Here is a 20,196-nt window from a genome sequence, read left to right as displayed (position 1 = left end):
AAGCCACACTAGCCCCAAAACGCGTGCCACAGGTGAGCGGCAATATTTTCCTGCCGCAGAATAGGCGTCGGAGCTTTACTTTGCATGGGCGTAGTCAATTTCGTGCATCGTAATCGTTCTCTCTCTCTCTCGCTCGGCTCCACCGAGAATCTGCGCTAATCGCAGCCGCATTGACTTAGTCACGAGACCGTGGCTATCACGTGACTATCGTGGCAGCAGACGCTGGCCAGTGTAGTCCGAGCGTGTGAGGCTGTGCCTTTGCTTTCTTATGCCACCCAGCACACATACAATGATAAGAAGGGAGGCAAGAGTGTTTCATCACTGGATTTTATTTCTCCTCTACATGACCAGCGGAGCACTATACATAATGTATATAGTGTATGCAAGTGTATTTCTTAAAACAGAAATATCAACGCCGTATGAAAGCGCGAACCCTCTGCCCAGACGTCTTCAGTATGGATGGAAGGTCAGGAAAAGTGTAATGTACAAAGAACCACCCGGTTCGCATCATGCACTCACCCTTTTCACCACCACAATTTCACGCATATATAAGCACGCACACAAAAGCACACCTCTACACATACAAAAACACACACTCGCCACAAGACATGGTATGACAACCTCCACAACGCTCACAGGCATTCTTTCTGGATGAACAAAAAAAAAAGGATGCTGTTCATACGTTCAGCGTCAATATGCAGGTCACGTGACTCTGACGGGAGCTGTCACAGGTGCGTGTGGTCTGTGTCCAGCTGCAACGCTTCTTGTGCACCAAGAACATGGAGAGGACTCCATTGAATTAACATTCCGCTACTTTGTCCCCCCCCCCCCCCCTTTTTTTTTCATTAAGCTATGCTGTCTTCGATTGACATTCTTTCAGGCAGCTTGTGAAATGATTGCACGGGACAGTTGCAATCACTGGAGATCCAAAGTCCAGACGCACAGAAGCAGCAGCAGTACCGCCACACAGTCCCGTGACAAGCTTTGGTTAAGGACACAGTAGCCTACCTAGTGTCAAATAAAACTTGCACCTTCATTCGCACAACACAGCTTTCACACTGCAGGTCCCGTCACCAAGGCAACACAAGGTCATTATGCAAAGACTGCAATATGTACAGCCCCTTCCTCCAATGCTCTCACTACACTTCTATTACACATGGCACATTCTTGCAATGTTGATGATGGCTTGCAGTCAAAATGAAAGCGACACTACAGGGACGCGAGAACATGATTTTGCACCAGCAGCGGAGTAACAAAGTTTCCACAATGTCTTATGCGACGAAATATTGCTGGGTGAATCAACCAAAGCCATGAAAAGGAAACTTTTAGTCAAGTTAAATGGTAAACCCAATGACTGGCTGCAAAAATACTCATGCCACTGTGAGGGCATGATTCACTGCATTTTGTGATCAACCATGGAAAAACAACAGCGAAACAAAAGTGCATAGTCTATTGCTAGCTGCATCAAGACTGCCGCTCCGATGAGAACAGCCTAAACAGCACCATAGTTGATACAGTGCAGACCACTTATAACCTAGACAGCAGTAGGAGAGTTGTGAATATTAGCACTAATTAATTTAATGAATTATGGCGTTTTACGTGCCAAAACCACGATCTGATTATGAGGCACGCCGTAGTGGGGGACTCTGGAAATTTGGACCACCTGGGGTTCTTTAACGTGCACCTAAATCTAAGTACACGGGTGTTTTCACTAAATACGTCCTCAGTTTAATGCCTGAAGGTTGCAGTGTGTGCTTTAGCAGATACCGTTGTAAAGGGTGACAGCTTAATTTTGACTGTCTGGGAATTTTCTTAATCTGTACCTAGCTAAATCTAAGCATACGTATGTTTTAGCACTACTGCCTCCAGTGGAATGCAGCAAGTGCACCCAGGATTTGTTTTGGCAATGTTGTACTCAACAGCATGCTGCCACAGCGACAGAGCTACTGCGGTGAGCGTGAAAATTTACGCTGCAAATTGCAAACAGCCTTACTTTCTTTTCGTATATGGTGGAGAGCAATCTCAAACTCTTGATATTCAGATGTGCTGCAGTATACGACATGGATGGTTAAATGAGGTGCTGTACAGTGGTTCCGAATGTGAAGTAAAGGCATGAAAAATTCTCTTTGATTTTACAGGGTTGGCAATTTTGTAGTCTTTAGCCCTTTCAGTCACGGCATCTCCATGTGCAGACGCAATTTACTTTTGAATGTTCCGAGTAGTGGCGACAAGAAAAAAATCTTAAACGTGGCTTTGAATGTAAACGTAACCCTCTGCTAACCAAAAACAATGTCATAAGTAACTTTAGTGCAGGAAGTAATGCAAAACAATCGTACTTTATGCAGCGTGCTACCAGGTGTGGTGAAAAATGCAATGTGTTGCTCTGTATCACTATTGTTAATTTGTGTTCTTTCTTGCATCAGAAGGCCCTCTACACAATGATACCCAAGCCATCTACTGGTAACAATTTTTTAAGTTCTTTTCACGATGTGATGCAAAAATTTTAAGAGGTCAATGCATGTATAACTTTTGTAATTATGACAACTAGCCTGACGTGACTTAAATATTCATGCTACAGATACAAAACTTTTTTCTGGAAAGTTCGCCACGTGTTCCCACGGAAAGAAAAAAAAAAAAGACATATACATTTGAAGGCCTTAAATTTGTGCCTGAAGGTGAAAAAAAAACAAACAAAATAATATTAGCATTTAAAGTGCCCTTCAGCAGATGACGCAAGCGCATAACAGTATTCAGCCCAAGGCGGATATGAAGTTTACCGCAGAGAGTAGTGCATGTTTGCCCAATAGGGGAAAAAACAGTTCTGATGTTGTTGGAAAAAACCTCGAGCAGCAATCGCACCACTGAAAATGTGAACAAATGCATTCCCACTGCCTACCACGATGCCACATTCACACAGTATATCTACAGCGTCTGACGTGTTGTTGCCTCACAGAGAATGCACGTAACATAATAAAGACATTGCAGATGTGAAATGGGACACACTGCGTGCGAAGAAGTTAGCAGACATTTTGAAGCAGGTAGGGGAGTTGTTCTGCCTCACTTGTAGCGAGTGACAATGACAGAGAATTTTTTCAGTTTTGTTATCATTAATGCTGATATTTTATGTTTTATTCATTTCTTTAGGTGTGATGCATCTGCTTACTTATGCTTAACTCCCGACCATCTATTCTTTCTTCTTTATTTATAGTCTCATCCTTCTGCAGGAAAATGATACAAATTGACAGAAAAAAGAAAGTGATGTCTGTGACACCATGCCATGATATCATTACTAGCATAGCTTATATATGCAAGAGAGAGTGAAAAAATGAGGCTTTAGTAGCATTTTGTTTTTTTTTCACTAATGGGTAGTCTTTAATGCTACTAATAGTGTTTGCTTATAATGTTCAGTAGATTTAGCACTCCCATTTACCTTCTCCTCAAATGGCACATAAATAGTTTAAATGGAAAGGAAGAAAGCCTGGTCAAAGCCTGGTCATGAGAAAAAGTCAAACAATATTCAGCACTGTACTCCAAGCAGTCAAGTTACAAGTGGTCTCCACTGCAGACACATAGAACACAGCAGACTTCGACAAACAGAACTGCCGGCTCAAGCTTAACCATTGGGCTTGACAACACAAGCATATAATCATGCTAACTAAACACAAGAACATGTAAACTTAGCACTATCAAAGCATTAAAAAAGTCAGTGTAGAGGCAAGGGAGGCAATGTGACAGCCTCTTGTGCATGTCACACAGTCTACTGGTGGCACTGGTTATTTCCAGCAAGTTGCACAAACTTAATATTATTAGCAGGAGGTAAATGAGGTCCGCCTCATACACTATGCAGACATGTAGAAAAGGCCCCAGCGGGCAGGGCATTGCACAACTGAAGGGTGAAACCAAACCTGAATCGACACTGCCACATACTGGATGAATAAAACAATCTTGAGAAGCTGCTGACAAGATTTTAGGAACAGTAAACCATTAACCTTGAAATGAACTGATAACTGGTTGTCAGAAAGTTAGTTGGCCATAAAACGCTGAAAAGAAATAATACATCAGTCCCTGTGCCATGTATGCCACATTTTGACCAACAGTCAAAATTGTCACACATCCACTATCAGCACTCTAGGCCTGCAGCGAAACAAATTATGTGGCAAGAAGTAACTTCAAAGGAATGTGGCCTCAGATTAAGTTAGTAGTCATCTTCGATTGCCAAAAGACAAAGGACATGGGCATTTTTCAGAATGATTTGATGTGACTCATTACGATTGCACATATGAAGACTCAACTGCAGGCTCAAACACATGGTTATAAAATAAAATTTCATGTTGTGTCCAATGCTTAAAGGCATATAAACAGCTGGCAAGCTCACGCTGCTGGAAAATTGTTTTTTAATATGGCCCTCAAGGCCTACCTGCAGATGTCATTTCTAAGCACGCACAGAGGAATCGTGTTTATGTACATATGGATCCAAGGCCATTGTGAAGCATGCATTTATTCTAATGCACCAATCTTTTCTTTTTTCTTTTATACAAGCTAGCTCATCAAAATCAAGAAGCAACAAGACTGAACAAAAGAACAAAGGCAAAAGAAACAAGCTGTCGTGCCCGATGCATGGTAACTAGCAACCAACATAAGAGAAAGAGCACCCCAATAACATCTATAAGGCATTACTTGAAGCCTGCAGAGCGAAGTTTGGAAAATAAATATTCGAGTTAAAGCTATGATCACACCCGCCAACTCTCTGGAATTTTTCACAAAGTTTACAAATTTTGGCTCATTTTACGATTTTACGAATGTTGTGTCAAGATTTATGAAAAAGTAATTTTGTTTGTAAACCTGTTTGCAGGTCGGTCTCTGACCTTCCATTTCAAATGTTCTGATGGTGAACGTATGCAAGAGGAATACTTGCTTCAAGCAAGTTTATACAAACAAGTTCTTAAAGCAGGTGAAATTGGCAACAGCTAAGTCATTGTGATCTAGAAACAAAACAAAAAAATTTAATACTGGGGTTTTATGTGCCAAAACCACAATCTCATTATGAGGCACAACGTAGTGGGGGACACCGGATTAATTTCGACCACCTGGGGTTCTTTAACGTACACCCAAAGTACAGTACGCAGGCGTTTTTGCATTTCACTATCAATGAAATGCGGCTGCTGTGACCAGGATTTGATCCTGCGACTATCTACCCCTTCCAAAAAATTAGTTCCCTCTCCAAAAAATGTTTTTCCCAAATTTGAGCTGAGCAAAATATAAACCAAAGCAAAGTGTCATACATTCTTACCTACACAGCATTAATCCCAAATGTCTTAGGCAATTGTGTATGATACATAGAAAGTTCACTCTTATGACCCAAATTTACATGTCAGCTGCATCGATGTAATGTGATTGCTCTGTTCCTCAGACAATGTGCTGTCCTCAATTCTGCCTACTGCTTTTTAAATGCACAATTTCATAAGAAATTAATGAGATTAGCTTAGCAAGGACGCGTTTTCACATGGCAGGCTATCCAGTTTGCAACATGTTTAGTGATGCATGATCACTGAAACGATGCTGATAAGATTTAAATGGTGCACTTTTTAAGCGAGTCTTTTGATATAGTGATGCAGCTGTGCTCATCAAACAGATTGCCGAAGGCAACTTTGATGATTACTTTTAGAATCCTTGAATCACGTCTACAGCCAATCCCAAAGTTGCGTCTGCACATTTTACAAAAGTATCAGCTAAGGTTTAGGTAAATGTGGCATTTTAACACATGCATTCCAATAGCTCATGTATTTTTGAGTTTTGTAGCCTATTATTTAGCATGATATGAAATTCTTTATATTAAGTTTGCAGAAACATGACGTCAGCTCATCAGATGCTGAGGCTTGATGAAATTTTGGCTTATTTGTTGCGCAAAACTACGACTGATCATGCAAAGAGTGCAACTAGCATTCCCCCAACAGAAGACTTTGCTCAATTACAGCAAAGAAAATATAGTGACCCTACCTAAACTTGGAATTTGTTAATTTACACTAATCTTGAGGTATGCAAGTATGAATTATTGTGTCTGACTATTTAATTTTTATTGCACATACTTAATCAGCCAGAAATAACCAAGTCATGGCACTTGCTTTTGTGATCCTAAAGAAAGTAACAAACTTGCTTGATGTATGATTTTCGAGTTAAGAAAAAGTGCCTAAATTCGTTAATTAGGAGTCAGCACATTAGTTTCTGTGCTGAAACATTGTGATATGCCTCTTGTCACGGTTACAGCAATCTTGATGGAGTGCCCATGCATCTCTCGTGCCATTATTCATAATCACTTTCACAAGTGTTAGTCCAAACAGACACACTGTTAGCCCAGTGCTAAGACAACAAGTGACACCGGATAACTCTGTTCATACAAGGTGCGTGCAAGAAGTTATCCCTGGAAAAGATTCACGAGGCGGTGCTTTTTACTACAGCGTCCCATGTCTTTCATAAAAATTGCTGCAGAAGCCTCTTTATCGTTAGCATGAGTGTAAATTGCACCATGAATTCCTGACATACATGGCAAACAAGAAAATATCTAGAATGAAGAAGTTCTGCAACGATAATTATAATTTTCGGCAACATGATAAGCCGAGGAAAAAAAGTAAATGGCAGAGATATCAGCTGAAATTATGAATGTATGACTGTGTGCCATGATCATATTTTTTTCTCAGTGAAACTGAGTTATGCCATGATCATATTTTTATCGCAGTGGAACGGAGTTACGTCTCTGAGGTAAAGTTTCTAAGACCATTGTGTTAAAGCAAGACTGACACACGTCACACGCCACATGTCCACACGCTTGACAGCCAGAAGCCACAAAGCCATCCAAAGCTAACATAAATATAAGTTAAAATTTATGTAAGAATTATTTTTTTGGTAAACATGCGACATTACAGGATACAGGACAAACAAACACACAGCAAATAAGTAGCTCGAGGGTTGCCCAGAAAATTTGGCATCGCCAGGCACAAAATAATGCTGCAAGCCCAATGTAGGTTGCCACCAAGTTTCGCCAATGAGCAAACATTTATTGAATGGCTCGCCGAAATAAGCTTGCAAGCTGCTTTCATCGATCGTTTGATAAGACATACCAGAGGGGTAGAGTAATTCGTGTCTTCTAGCAATGCCAGAGAATGTGGTAAAGTAGTATTTAGTGAAAGGAGCTTCTGCAACAGAAGAACAAAGTGGAAGAGCTATAATATCTTGCATTTATTATTATTTGTAAATAGTATTCAGAGAGGGAAGACCTTTTCCATCAGGATTTATATCACATTGTTTGGTAAGTGTGGCTAATGTATCAGCTGGAAGATGAGAGTTGAAACAATCTGCTAATGATTATAGCCCTAAATTAGCCTTCATGATGTAGAATTTTTTTGAGCCATGCAAGTTAGCAGTTAAATTACATTTGAATTGTGGTTTCTAGATTTAGATAACTGCTGCAACTGTAGAATAAGGAAAACTGAGGGGCAAGATTTTTGTTGGTAACAACCGTATGAAAAAGACAACAAAGGCAAGGAAAGCATACAGGAAAGTAACTGTATTTCTTTAATTGCTACGTGCGATTAGTACGGAAAAGGGAAATCAAAGTGTAAGAAAAACCAATGTGCCACCGGTGGAAGCCGAACCGACAACCTCTGCACGACGCAGGTGATGCTCTGTGCTGGCTAATGTGGAGCTGAATAATAGCTCCACAAATAACAGCTCCATTGGGCCAGGTTTTAGTACACATACACAACTACCCGATAAAGTGGACAGTCACTTGTGGTAGCTCAATCGGGGTAAAGCATTGCATGTGTCCTGTGGAGGTTGTGGGTTTGGTTCCCACCGGCAGCAAATTGTCTTTTCTTTCACTTTCCCTTTTTCCTTTTAATTCTACATTTTAATGCACTGCCCCAGTTAACTTTCTCTATGCTTCCCTTGGATTCAAATGGTTAGAGCAACTGAAGAGATATTACTGCTTTAAAACAATTAATTTTGCTTGCTCCTGCTCAATGTACGATTAAAGCATAGAAACTAACAAAACACCACATAGATATGTTAACGCAGGAAATGCAGATAGTGAATAAGTATACAACAAAACCAATTCAAAATGCCTTAAAAGCAGTAGGGTTCTGCTGGCAACTTTATGTCTATGTGTTTCTTGATGTTTAACTTAAACCTCTTGTTAGGGTCTCCAGTCACATGCTATAGGCAAAAGCTTTTCTCAAAACTGCATCTGACGAAGGAAGAACTTGGTGACGGAAATGGGTACCCGTCAAGCAAAGAAGAAAAGAGAAGAAAGAAATTTCAGGATGTGCATATGCCCTGAGCTTATAACGAAGGTGTTACGATGCTTTCGGGCGGCGGCAACGCCGCTCCAGTAGTGAACGACACGATCGTACCATGCAGAAGACCCCGGGTTTATTCACGCTCGTGAATATAAAGAAAAGTCAAGGGGAGAGGGAAGGCGTGATAGAAATCAAGAACAGATTGCGCACATGCGCACTAGAGAGAATAGCTTGGTCGTCAAGTTCAGGGGTTACAGCATTTCTTCACCCTTAGTAGCCAAAACGCATGACCGGTTTCTTTGATCGCGTGGAGCGACGTAGCTCCTGGGGTTGCGCTTCTGGTATTCTTTCGGATGTGTCAGCCGCCCTTGGGTCCTGCATGACCGGGGAACCTGGTGTTGGAGGCCTCGACAGATCGACGGCTGCGGGGGTTTCATCTGGGCTCCGTTTACGAACTTGATCCAAGTGGCGACGGACAAGCCCGTCCGCAGTCTTAACATCCAGGAGGCGAGCGCCGGAAGTAGCTTCCACCGTGCCCGGGGACCACTTATCACCGGCGCCGTAATTTCGCACGTACACAGAGTCTCCTGGTGCAAAATTCCAGCCCGAGTCATTCGAAGCGTTGGCAGGGCAAGCTCTGGAAGGAAAAGACATGTCTAATCTTGTGCGCACACGGTAACCTAATAGCATCTCTGAAGGAGAGGGGCCCGCTTGGTGTGGTGCGTTTCGATAATTGCACAATAGCCGGGCCAACGACGTTATGAGGCAACCGCCTCCTATCTTCTTCAAGCCTTCTTTGACTGTGCGCACGGCTCGCTCGGCTAGGCCATTACTCTGGGGATGATAAGGAGGTGTTCGAATATGTGCGATTCCATTGCGCTGCATAAACTGCTCGAACGCCCATGCTGTGAATGGCGTCCCGTTGTCGGTCACCACCGTGCGCGGTATGCCGAAACGGCTAAATATAGTTCTGAGGGCATTTATTGTGCTGTGAGAGTTCGCCTGTGACACGGGAACCGCCTCAATCCATTTTGTGTGTGAATCGACGACTACCAGTATCATTGTCCCTTTGATTGGTCCAGCATAATCAATATGCAAGCGCGACCACCTTTCGCGCGTCTCGGGCCAATTTACTGGTTCTTTCGCCTGAGGCATCGGTAATGATTGCACGCAGTTGTGGCATGTCGCAGCAATGCGCTCGATGTCCTGCTCTAAGCCAGGCCACCAAAATAAAGATCTGGCTTTTGCCTTCATAGTGGACACGCCTTGGTGAGCTGCATGTAGTAGCCTTAGCAGCTTCCCTCGCGCATCTTTTGGCACTACAAAGCGATAACCCCAGTAGAGCATTCCTTCAGTAACAGACAGCTCATGCCGCTTTTTATAGAACTCGGCCATTTCTTTCGTTTCCGTGTGAAAACTGTGCGGCCAACCTTCCAGTGTGTACTTGCGTACCTGTGCGAGTACCTCATCAGTGACGGCGAGTGCTTGGAGTTCCTTTAATGGCACGGCTGACTGATCCCACTGGTCCAGGGTCAGTACGATTTGGGCCTCATCTTCCTGGTCCGCTTCCTCCTGCAATGGTTGAGGTAGACGGCTTAGAGCATCGGCATTGCACATGAATTTTCCAGGCTTATGTTGTAACCGATATCGGTAGGCCCCGAGTATGATGGCCCATCGCTGAATGCGGGCAGCGGCCATAACCGGCGTTTGCCTGTCCGCTCTTAGGAGACCCAACAATGGCTGATGGTCAGTTACCAGTGTGAATTGCCTGCCCAGCAGATAATCTCGGAATCTCGTGACACCGTAGACAAGAGCCAATGCCTCCCGTTCTATCTGTGAATAATTTTTTTCTGCGGCAGTAAGCGTCCGAGATCGGAATCCTAGGGGCTGATACTGTCCTTCAATTCGATGGAGTAGGGCCGCTCCCACACCGTAGGGTGACGCATCACACTCCAAAAATAGCTCTCTTCCCGGGTCGAAGTGAGTCAGCACCGGAGCGGAACACAAAGCGGCTTTAGCTTCCCGGAATGCATCATCTTCAGGCCCGTCCCAAGACCATTTTGATTTCTTTTCCAGAAGTCGGTATAAGGGGCTGAGAAGGGTGGACAGATTAGGCAAGAATTTGTTATAAAACGTAAGCATGCCCAAAAAGGACCGCAGCTCCGTAACATTCCGAGGAGCTGGAGCCAGCCTAATTGCCTCGACATTCTTCTCCGACGGATGCAAACCTGCCGCGTCAATTCTATGTCCTAGATACGTAACGGACGCCTCGCCTAGTCGGCACTTGTCCGCCCGGAGCTTGATGCCGTATTCTCTGAAACGCTGTAGAACTGCTTGCAGGTTCGTATTCGGCTTATCATTCGCATCCGCTATTAGGACGTCATCTAAGTACGCTTGAACCCCTGGAAGGCCTTGCAGAACATACTCAATGGTTCTTTGAAAAATCGCAGGTGCGGATGCAATTCCAAATGGCAGTCGATTATAACAGAAGAGGCCTTTGTGAGTGTTTATAACGGCCAATTTACGCGAATCTTCGTCTAGAAGAATTTGGTTGTAGGCATCGCGTAAATCCAAGATGCTGAACTGCTGTCCACCGCGAAGCGTAGCGAAAATGTCGTCTACTACGGGTAAGGGATATCTTTCCATTTCACAGACTGGGTTCAGGGTTACTTTAAAATCACCACAGATGCGAACTGTCCCATCGCCTTTCAATACGGGAACTATCGGGGTTGCCCATTCTGCATAGGAAACAGGCGAAATAATGCCCCTGGCCACGAGTCGGTCTAACTCGGCGGAGACTTTATCTAGCAAAGCGAATGGAACGTTTCTTGCCTTGCAGAACCTTGGTGTTGCTCCGTCCTTTATATGCAGCCGTGCGGGTGGCCCCTTGATGAGTCCCACGCCGTCCGTGAAAAGGTCAGCATAACGGTCCATCACGGGTGCAGCTCCTTGACTCTCCAGCTTTACTTCGGCTGACTGCGACACGATGTGAAGAAGCGGCGCCCCTTGTATCTCAAGTTTCTGCAATAAGTCACGGCCGCAAAGGCTAGGACCTTCGCAGTTTAACACGACGAGATTGCAGTCAACTGTCACTGACTTATAGGAAGCTTGCATTTGCAGAACGCCAAGCACTGGCAGCTTTCCAAGATAACATGAAAGTGTTAACGCAGCCTCACAAAGCGGTGGCCACTTATGACGATGGGCTTCGTATACTGCTTTGGGCACCACGCAGACAGGTGAGCCTGTGTCGATTATCATCTTCAGTGAAATTCCATTCCACGTGACAAGCTTCCGTAGGGGCGGAACCATACATTCATTACTTTTTACTGACCAAATTTGCAATGCATTGCTGCCGCTATCTTCACTTCCCGCTGAACATTCGGTTATCGCCAAGGTTCGATGGGCGGAAACTGTTCGAGAGCATACTCGCGCCAAGTGACCTTGTCGCCCGCATTTGTAACATCGGCGCCTTCGCAGCGAGCACGCAATGGCTTGATGCCCCTGTCTGCCACAGCAGTTACATTGGTGCGATAACACGCTCGGCTCATTCCTTATTATTGCGGGTTGTTCCCCTTTCCGCTGAAAGTTGAGCCCACCGACGGCGTCACCTTGCCTGTCCATTTGTTGCGAACCTAGCTCTGCGCTTTCTGCTGCTAGAGCAAGTGCTTCGGCTTCCGAAAGTGTCAAGTCCTTCTTCGCTAGCAGCTGTTTCTGCAAGTTTTTCGACCGCACTCCGCAAACGATGCGATCCCTCAGCATTCGCTGCAACATCGAAGAGAAGTTGCAGTTATGGGCTAGCCTACGAATCTCGACGATAAACGCCTGCATAGACTCTCCTTCTTGTTGGTTTCGATGGAAGAACTTGAAACTTTCCGATATCTCGTTAGGTGACGGATCATAGTGCTCATTCAATGTTGAAACGACTTCTTCATAGCTCAGCGAGCTCGGTTTTCTCGGTGCCACTCTACCGCAAAGAATCTCAACGGTCTTTGATCCTAACGCTGCCACCAACAAGGCCCTCTTCTTGGCATCGTCTGTAACCTCGTTTGCTTCAAAGTAAGCGTCGACTTTTACGAGATACGCGTGCCACTTATCTGTGTCCTCTATGAAATCCGGAAGCTTGAGGGCCATGACTGCGGTTGGGCCGATGGGTGTCTTCGTCTCTTGGCTGGTACCCGGCAGCTGTTTCGTATCGGTGGGAATCCTCGTCGCCAGTGTTACGATGCTTTCGGGCGGCGGCAACGCCGCTCCAGTAGTGAACGACACGGTCGTACCATGCAGAAGACCCCGGGTTTATTCACGCTCGTGAATATAAAGAAAAGTCAAGGGGAGAGGGAAGGCGTGATAGAAATCAAGAACAGATTGCGCACATGCGCACTAGAGAGAATAGCTTGGTCGTCAAGTTCAGGGGTTACAGCAGAAGGCTTTCTCAATACTCTTCACCGTACCCCTTCCCGTATTCAAGTATATCACCCTGACCCACTCTGTCTATACAATTTTGAATTGAAGGTGCAGTGCTAGAGAGTTCCTCAATTACCGAATAAATAATTTTTTTGAAAGATTACTGTTCAGTTACTGTTGGTTACAATTCAGTCAGCTTAAAACTGGAGAAGCATTTTTAATGCAGACTTCTGTTGCCGTGTTTTCTAGATCTAGTGCAGTGATCGCTGTTGTAGTCTATAAATACAGTCAAACTTCATCACAATGGAGTTGCACTGACATGAAAATGCCTTCACCATTTTCAATATTTGTTATAAGCATACATTTTCTAGCTGGAAAATGATTGATTTATAGCAGAAAAAATGTAAAGCCTAAAGTACTGTTGCTTAAATTTTGTGCTTAAACTGTGCGCTAATGACACTGCTGCAATGTCACAAATCTAAACAAATGTATGCTTACTGTGGTCCTTTTTGTGCAATATTTAAATTAAAAATAAACATCTGGAGTTTTACATGCCAAAACTATGATCTGATAAGAATGTACACCGTAGCGGGCGACGCTAGATTAATTTTGACTATTTGGGGCTTTTTAACACACACCCAATGCATGGTACACGAGCGTTTTTGCATTTTGCCATTGAAATGCGGCCACTACGACCAAGATTGAACCAGCATCCTTCAGCTCAGCAGTGAAATGCCATAGCTATCCCTGAGCTATCGCAGTGAGTTTCTGTGCAATATGTCTGCAAAAATTGGCTGGTTGACTTTTTGTTTGTTTTTGAATGCAATATGTCAGCATTTTCGATAAATGATAAGCTAATCACCACCATACAATTCCGAAATCCATGATGGCGTGAGGAGGTGGTGCGAGTTTTTCACATGCACGCCACCACCAGTTTCTTGTTCTTACGGTCTTTTCCGCCACACCAACCTCCTTTTGTGGTACGTATGGCATGTATATACTATATTTTATCAACTTTGAAACACTTTTAGGTGATTTGTGTTTCATTGAATTTTGTAGACTACATTTATTGGCCTGGTTCATTCAATAAAGCACATAACATTTTGCTTCCCTGTTTTGTTAAAAAACAAAATGCTGTACATACATCTGCCCATCGGAGAAGCAGGCTGCTGTGGAGATATAAAACTGCTTAATGGCCTGGTGGCAACTAAATGTTCAAACAATCCAAGCAAAAAATGAGTTTTAAGTATGCTATTGCAAGATAGACAGAATAATTCTACCTTAATTCTATCTTGCTGGAGAACTTGAGCAAGAGCAAAGCAGCGCTATGCATACAATCTTTTTTTAAAGATGACAAAATAAAAACACAAGTCACTGTGTGCTTCCCACCATCATATGTTCCGAGTTAGAGCCTGATATGTGTTTGTGCGCAGTTCTACATATAGTTGTACACGCTTTTCTCAATAAATGCATGGCTATGAGTCAGCGCTTGTGCATATCCTTATTTGTGCAGTTCGTATTGGTTGCGCTTTTTTTAGCTCATCTGCAAATATTGACTCCTATGCAATTCCACAAGTGTGGTTACTCAATACAGCTTACTAGCTTTATAATTATTTATAGTGCTCCTATATTTTAACAAGAATAAAAGCACCAGAAATGTGACGCCCTCGAAAACTGCTGCAGCAAAAATATGCAATTTTGAGCACTTCAGCTGGATATCAATGATTCAGCAGGCAAGAAAGATTGAGTGTGTGCACGTGAAATGCAAATATGTTTTAAAGGGCCTTTCGTGGTTGACAAACTATGCTGTGAACAGCACCATTGGTCCTTGCAAACCATTGGGCATGCATGCTAGAAATTTTTCACATTTTGGCCTGTTTGCCGAGCCGAAATAACATTGCTTTCTCTTTTCTTTGACGAGTACCACAGTTCCTTTACAACAGCGATTTCTTTAAAAGCCTACCAACAGTGGAAGCTCAGAAGCAAAACGCATTTTTCCATCGTGCTAAGCAGTTTTCATAAAGTAGTGGAAGGTGTCATGTGTATGTTATATCTCTGGGATCAAATGAAAAAAAGAAAAAAGTTATATTTATTGCCACCAACCTTAATCACAAGTTAAATATCCATTATTCCAAAAGTTGATGACATGCAACTTTGACCAATTTCTGGTGCAAGTTTTGTATCCTGTTCAGAAAGAAACAGAACAGCAAGGGTAAAAGCACTTTCATTTAAAAGATTTCATTAAAACAAGACTTAAAAGCTAAAAATTTCATAATACACTTGCACCTTACCTAACACAGCAGGGTTGTTAAAACAGTATTTCACTTACTGTAGAAGGCCCCCTTTTATTTTCTTTGCAGCACAACCATATCCTTGCAAGACCCTGCAAGTAACCTTAATAAAGGCCAACTGCAACGAAATAAGCCTTAAAAAGAAATGATGCGCAACTTAGAATGTCGAGAAAGAGCACAGTGCCTGGGCATGACCTCTGAGATCAGGTGGGGCCTGGTCTCGCTGCATATCTCGGGTACGATGTTCCGGGATTCCCATCTTATCCACTAGCCACCATGCGGCCGCATTGTATGCTTAGGTGCTAATTAAGGGCTGCTAATAAGAAAATTGGACAATTACAAGCTGTGCAGTTTTCCCAAGGTTGCCTTAATACCCCAGTTAAAGCTGGATATAATGAAATTGACAAATTCCCGAAAAACTTCGTTATAAAGAGGATTTCATTATACGCAGGTTCGGCACGAAAATTTGAAAAAGAAACGCTACCGTAATTACTCGATTCTAACGCGCCCTCAATTGTAACGCGCACCCGTTTTCCGTTTTCGTCGAAGCACTCATCATTGGAATGTCACACCAGGTATCGGATGCGTGGACGCGTGTCGTTTAGCACAAGCGCGAGGCATCGGAAACGAAGAGCGAGCGTCACGATGGCGTCGTAGCGTCGTATAGCGTTACAGCAGAACCCTGCTGTTACGTTCCCGGGTGCTTCGTTTCCCCGGCTGTTACGTCGTTTTCGGCCGGTCCCGGCATAGTTACCATAGCACTGAATGCATTGGTAACCCCGCTGTTGCGTCACAACTGTGGGACCGTTCCCGCATCATACGTTGCGAACTGCCACCCGGCGTCGGCCCGAGCGGCGATTTTGACTTTTCATGTCCCTTGGCTTGGTGGCTTGGCGATGGCATTGGCCGCCCAAAGTGCCGGGGACGAGAACTATGACGTATTTTCGGTTTCCGCCAGCAAAAGTATGGCCCTTGAGATCCATATCTGTTATATAAAGATGGTGTCTATGACGCATTGTGGCCCTAAAATTGGTTTTGGCTCAAAGATGTTCCCTATAAAGTCCAAGGGCGATAACGCAGTCGCCATGCGCCGTATGCTGTATGTGCGAGGGGAGTCGACGACCGCGTCTAAATCTCGCGCGCACAAGAAAAGCAGGGAGGAAGCGCGCCTTCTTCCGTTGCGCTCGAGGCACCAGTGAGGGAGCAAGGGGGGAGGAATAGTGGGGCGGCGTTGTACTGTACTCTGGCATCAACTCTGTACTGCGCGGCGGCGCGCGGGCCATATCTTGAAAGCGATCTATGTTGGGGCAGAGTCTAGCAGTGTAGGTGCGTCGGCGGCTCGTAGCTTTGTGCGTGCTGTGTGTTCTCGGCGCTCAGTTTGCGTTGAAGCGATAGACAACAGCATGAAGGTCACTTCGCTCACTTCTCAGCCGGCACTTCCACACGCTGCCAGCGTTTGACAGCGCGTGTCTGCACTCATCGAGTGTGATGTGTCACAGCGTGTACCAGCGCATTGGCAACATCAACTGGAAAAGGAGAGAGTGTCGGCTTGGCGGGCTTGGCCAGCTGCAACAAGCAGCAGGATCAAGTTTGAATGAAGGGAGGGGGAAAGGTCACGCCCGCGGCGGCAAGATCGCCGGGTCGAGGGATGCAGGCCCGCCTCGCACACGCATGCACGCACACGTGCGCTCACTTCGTATTCCGTCGCAGCGGAGAAGGTGCTTCCGGTTGCTGCTCGCGCAAAAATGACAAAATTTGGGGCAAAATCTCTCGGTTGTTGGAGGGGAAAATTCATTATATCGAGGGGGTCTCCCGCTGCCACTTCGTTACGTAGAGGTCTCAAATACATGTGCTTCTATGGAGTAACGGCGGGGAATAGAAAAACTTCGTTATATCCAGGAATTCGTTATATGGAGGTTCGTTATAAGCAGGTTTAACTGTAGTATATAATATCTGTTTATAACCAATTTAGCCAAAGTGAAAGTTAGTTGCAGTTGGCCTTTAGGAACACCACTTGGGGCCCCCTTTCTATGTGAAAAGCTCGTGAACAATAGCATACGACGGTTGCTAGAAAGGAGACACTGAACCAAGTCGCCACCAAACACATTTGGTTAGTCGCCTGAAGCCTGCACTTTTTCTGCAAAGCAGAGTAGACGTGTAGCCAAAAGCTCTTGACCGCTCACATACCTTGTAACCTATGCTCTGTGTACGCTAAGAAGGCATGCTGGCCTTCTTGCTTTGGGCAACACGGATTCTTTCACAACAGACAAAACATGGAAACACACACATGGCAAGCCAGAATCTTTCGACACATGCTCCGAGTGATGCTCCCGAATGGCTGGGATATCGCAACTCCCATGTACACTATGTATACAGCCTTATAGTACATTGTGAAACAGTTAAAAAAAATCTTGAGGAAGTACACACATCTCAAACGATGAGGGAAGAGAGGATAAAGACCACCTTCTCACAGCTGTTCCACCCAGTGAGTCAGTCATCACTGTAGGCAAGCAGCATGTGTAGAATGATGACTCGATAAGGGAGCCTGGTAGAGATGGCCCTTCTGGCTAAGCCCCCAGTATTCTTAAAGGAGTGCTAACACATACTTTTCAAATTGTAAAACATATACGACATTCTTCTTGCACCTAAAAGGATAACACTTGGCAAGTATAAAAGTTAGGAAACGTAAGATATTGTAATTTGGTACTAATGCTAGTCTCGAGATGTCAGACCTGGTGCCATGGACTTTATGGTGACATCATGACACAGAACAAAATCTGGTGATGCTGCACGACAATAAGGCTAGCTATGATGACGTCACTCATAAAAAAGATAGATAGAGAAAAGCCATTAATATCTCATCGTACACCTTTAAGAATAGAAACAAAGTGGGATGTGGCATGCACCCTAGAAAAATCAGCAAAGTCTTCAAAAAAAAAAAGTAATGAACACCACATGGATCAGTCATGTGTCGATTTATAATGTTGGAAAGAAAGCTCATGAACCTGTAAGCATTGTTCACTTCCCTAGCCTGACTGTTTTATGTCATTGGATTGCTTCAGCCACCGTGTTTACCCGATTCTAATACACGGGGACGCGTTAAAATCGAGTGAATTTAATCAGGTAAATTTAATCGGGCACCCAATTTTCGCAGGCTTAAAGAAAATAAAAGTGCACCTAAATGTAATACTGGTGTCACACGACCACTTTCGACTGCGATCGAGTCTGATCCTGATAAAAATTTTCAACCACAATTGGCTCCCTCCTGTAGCTTAAACAAATGAGCCAATCACGACCAAAAAATTGGAACCCGATCAGGCCCGATCACGATCAAAGTGCGCTGTGTGACATCCGTGTAACATGCCGCCAATTCATCAATGAAAAATGGCCCCCACATTCGCGATAAAAAAAAAAAAAAAAACGAGACAATGAAAGCAGTGAATCGTCGCCATCATTTGCGAGTCATTGGTCATAAATATCAAGCACACAGGGGTGGTATTCTCAAGCGATCACTTTAGATACAGCTATCATTTTCACGAAACCCTGCATCGAACTTGTTAAGTATGCGGCCAACAGTGTTCCTGGCATTGTACGCATATAACGAGTTTGGCACAGTGCCAGAAACACTGGTGGCCGATTACGCAGACATATTTGGTGCCGAGTCACGTGAAATCTCACGAAAGTGACAGCAGTATCTCTGATGGCTGAGAATACTGCTCAGGATTCTCGTCGAGCACAAAATGAACCAACAGCGACCTTTTCAAAAAGATGCTCTGTCGCCATTTTGTGATGGCGATGACACTGCATCTGACGGCTCTGGTGGTGGGCTGCTGCCAACGCTGCGAATGCAGTTTTGGTTTCGTATCCAATTGTAACGTGCAGGCAATTTTAGGACATATTTTCTCGCAAAGAAAGGCATGCGCTAGATTCAGGAAAATATGGTACTTATTTTTGTTTCTGTGTTTGTTCTTTAATATGCCATATTATTGAACACGTGTTCTATTCTTCATTGTTTACCTGTCACGTATGCTACATTATTGTATGTTCTTTGAGCTTTCAGTAGAGAGTAGCACATGTCTCATGTCCCACTACACATTTGCTGTCCTTTTTTGAGCAAAGAACGTCACCATATTTACTAACCTCACCGGTCGACACTAGTTCAGTACAATACACAGCTTTGCTTGCCCTAAAATTTCACACGCCGGTGGCATTTCGTGGTGCATTTTGTGTAATCTGGGCGAAGTACTTTGTTGTTTTTTGTCTAAGATAATTCAGACGTATAAGTCCCCCATGGTGATGCCAGACAAACAAAATGCCAGTTTTCGTGTCAAAACAAACACTGGCCTAATTCATAGCCAGGAAGGTAAATGACATTGTTCAGCATTCTGTCCTTTCCACAGTGTGCGCACTTCCCTTTAAGGAGAGACAGCATCACCTTTCTATTCTCTAAGAAAATCCGCATACTTTGGTCTGGCATTGTTGCAGACGATGCATACTTTCGAATTATTCAGAACGAAATGGGCAAATACTGCACCAAATCATGGTACACCGTGTGAAATTTGAGTGCAAGCGAGGGGTATAGCCAGAACTGTCATTTATACCACGCTTCCTCATCACTGCAACATTTAGTTACGTTAACACAGCATGGCATGGAAAGGTACAGCACAGTTGGCATGGAATCCGTGTTGCTACACTATCCATGACATGGCGAAAGATGGTGAAGATCATCGCTTTGGGCTAACTGCTAGCCACAGTGATTGACAGGACGCAGGAATGGGAAGAGCCACTGTGATAGCTGCGGCCCACAGTGGAAGAGCTTATGTACATGCAGGCGAACAGTGGCCTCTCGGCTTATCATTCGCTATCCTCGCTGTCAATGATGTCTTTTAACCTTGAGAAGACCTTGCGCGATTCGTCGACCACCTCCTGGGGTTCCTCGGGTGTGGCACTTGGGACTGTGGAGACGGCTGCACTCCGAGTCGTTCGCTTCGTTGCACCATCTGTGATGCAAATGTGAGAGGGGTTGGAGCGTGGCCGTAGGTGGGGGGGGCAGGTTTCACTTAGGATGACAAAGACAACACCTCGGGCAGAGTAAATAAAGTGCCGATTGTACATGGAAGACTCACTCACATTCATTTTACTTTGATAATGACTTGCCATATGCTGTAATATACTATAGATACTCATATTGGTTTCTGCTTAGCTTAAGTAAT

At 44.2% G+C, this 20,196-nt stretch overlaps 1 protein-coding gene across 7 annotated transcripts in view; it reads right to left on the bottom strand.

Annotated features, from left to right (window-relative positions):
- Positions 1–311: 311 nt before the first annotated feature.
- LOC119442530 (HIRA-interacting protein 3) overlaps positions 312–20,196 on the bottom strand; it is a 36,778-nt gene continuing 16,893 nt past the window's right edge. For 4 of the 7 annotated variants that reach the window (XM_049662219.1, XM_049662221.1, XM_037707440.2 and 1 more), the window contains 3 exons: positions 19,875–19,983; positions 14,796–14,876; positions 312–7,190 (listed from right to left, as the gene is read on the bottom strand). In XM_049662219.1, coding sequence (XP_049518176.1) covers positions 14,819–14,876; positions 19,875–19,983 — 167 coding nt within the window. In that variant the 3' untranslated portion in view covers positions 312–7,190; positions 14,796–14,818. Of the gene's footprint in view, positions 7,191–14,795; positions 19,984–20,196 lie in introns of all 7 variants that reach the window. The other 3 variants (XM_049662220.1, XM_049662222.1, XM_049662224.1) reach the window with 1 other exon arrangement.

The sequence above is a fragment of the Dermacentor silvarum genome, chromosome 2, assembly GCF_013339745.2.
Source record: "Dermacentor silvarum isolate Dsil-2018 chromosome 2, BIME_Dsil_1.4, whole genome shotgun sequence".
NCBI classification, from domain to species: domain Eukaryota; kingdom Metazoa; phylum Arthropoda; class Arachnida; order Ixodida; family Ixodidae; genus Dermacentor; species Dermacentor silvarum.
The sequence above is the reverse complement of the archived record's forward strand: the minus strand, read 5'-3'. Positions and strand labels throughout refer to the sequence as shown.